The 2,092-nt window shown below is 38.9% G+C and overlaps 1 protein-coding gene across 7 annotated transcripts in view; it reads right to left on the bottom strand.

The window, feature by feature from the left end:
* The window catches only part of LOC111964465 (SLAM family member 5), a 141,575-nt gene that overhangs the window by 131,620 nt on the left and 7,863 nt on the right, over positions 1–2,092 (bottom strand). For 4 of the 7 annotated variants that reach the window (XR_011479967.1, XM_070443754.1, XM_070443761.1 and 1 more), the window contains exons 2-3: positions 770–1,087; positions 403–684 (exon numbers count right to left, since the gene is read on the bottom strand). Coding sequence is in view for 5 of the 7 variants with exons in the window: in XM_070443754.1 (XP_070299855.1) it covers positions 403–684; positions 770–1,087 (600 nt within the window). In the remaining 2 variants the exon portion in view is untranslated. Of the gene's footprint in view, positions 1–168; positions 290–402; positions 685–769; positions 1,088–2,092 lie in introns of all 7 variants that reach the window. The other 3 variants (XR_011479968.1, XM_023988380.3, XM_023988369.2) reach the window with 1 other exon arrangement.

Here is a 2,092-nt window from a genome sequence, read left to right on the forward strand (position 1 = left end):
AGAGGAAGTGTGGAAGATATGACACTTTATTTGACCTGCATCCTGTGTTCAAGCAAACATTTCCTACCTTTTCCAAAACACTACATTGATTGTAAAAAAAACGAACTAAAAAAGGCTAAGCTTGTTTTGACTTTGGGGAGTGACCTCACACCTCTAAAAGATAAATACCTGCCTTGTGAGTGTCCATTTCTACTCTTCTTTAGATAGATTGCAAGTCCAACCAGCCCTGAGGCAACCAAAACGCAGATTACAGCAATAATAAGCAAACCCAGAGTCATCCCATCACTGTCTGAAATAAAACACAAGGTAATTATGCAAAGTATGTTTTGAATGAGCTCAACTACACTTCACTTTCACTTGGTAATTATTTTCTGGATGGCTTTAATTGAAAATGTGTCTTACCTGTCTCCTTGGGATGACCATCTTCACTGCAACATTTTGGGACATGAACTGTCTCATTGCTGACAGGGTTAGCAGCCACACAGCTGTAGGTGGAGTTGTAGTTCTTTCCCTCTACCTCCAAACGGAGAGATAGATCGGTGGTGAGGTCAGGACTGCTGGTCTGGTTTAGTATTTCCTCTCCCCTGTACAAGGTCAAGGTCACCTCTTTTTCGTTGTCCACAGAACACAGCACACTACAGGAGCTGCTGTCACACTCCGTCACCTGAGGTTTGGAAACAACATCTGGAAGAAAAAATATGAATAAATTGAAATTGCAACCTATATTAAATGTGTTTGTAATACACAACACACACACACACACACTTACTGTACACAGTGAGCTCAACTCTTGTACATTTTTTTCCTTCATGTGTTATCTCCAGAGTATAATTCCCAGCATCGTCTATCTGAAGGTCTGACAGAGTGAAGTATCTTGTAACATTGTTTAAGCGGAGGCGGTTTTCAAATCTCTTCTCAAGGGTGACTTTGCCTTCTTTACCAGGGAACACATTTGCAATACTGCCAAGGTCTCCATAAAGTAAATTGCCAGACTTGATCACCCTCTCTGGAAAAGAGAAAGTCTTTCCCACGATGCCTTTCACCTGCTGAGTCTTACACTGGACTGTTTGCTGAGAAGCACAGACTACTGTGGAAAGAGAGAGACTAAATATTAACACAATGACTGCAGTTACACACTAAATCTCACAATACAAGGATACGTGTTTAACATGTCAGTAACTGCATCCACATGATATTGTGATCTGATGTCAGACGGCACTGAAGATGACTGACATTCAATCATTAGTTCATTTTTTCTGCACGTCTATAATGTAGTCGTCTGGAATGACACTACTGACTTTAGTATCACAGTCCTTCTTAGTTATTTACAGGTCTAATGTGATGGTTGGGGGCAGGAAATAATTGTTWGGACTAGTAGTTGAATATTTTGTCAGAAATTAAGTTCACATGGAAATGCATTCTCTGAGTGAGGGAAGTTCTTCCCCAATTGACTGTTGTTTTTCCCCCCAAATAAAAGTCAAGGATATCAGTGAAAAAGCACATGACTTTACAGAGATATTTCATTACCACCGAACATAATTAAATAGCCTAGATCGTATCCTCTGAATTTCAGGGTCAGAGGAACATTTCAGCATTAGAGGACTTTTGTAGGCATTAGACTATGTGTTATTTGTTGAAACAAGGTGTTGTGTTGAGAACACAGATAAATAGATCAGGGGCATGATGGTTGTCCTACTAGCAGTAGGAAAGAGGCAGGAATTCTGTACAAATGGACACTGCAAAAATATTCAGATTATAAGCAGCTGTGTATTCAGATTATAAGCACAAAACAAGGTGTTGTGTTGAGAACACAGATAAATAGATCAGGGGCATGATGGTTGTCCTACTAGCAGTAGGAAAGAGGCAGGAATTCTGAACAAATGGACACTGCAAAAATATACAGATTATAAGCAGCTGTAGCCTATAAGTGTCTGCTAAATTACTCAGATGTAATTATCTACACAGATGTAAAGTATATCAATAATCAGAGGTGGAAAAAGTATCCAATTGTCATACTTGAATAAAAGTAAAGATACCTAAATAATAAATTGTCACCCAGTAAAATACTACTTGAGTAAAAGTGTAAAAGTAT

The sequence above is a fragment of the Salvelinus sp. IW2-2015 genome, linkage group LG1 (assembly GCF_002910315.2).
Source record: "Salvelinus sp. IW2-2015 linkage group LG1, ASM291031v2, whole genome shotgun sequence".
Classification (NCBI taxonomy): domain Eukaryota; kingdom Metazoa; phylum Chordata; class Actinopteri; order Salmoniformes; family Salmonidae; genus Salvelinus; species Salvelinus sp. IW2-2015.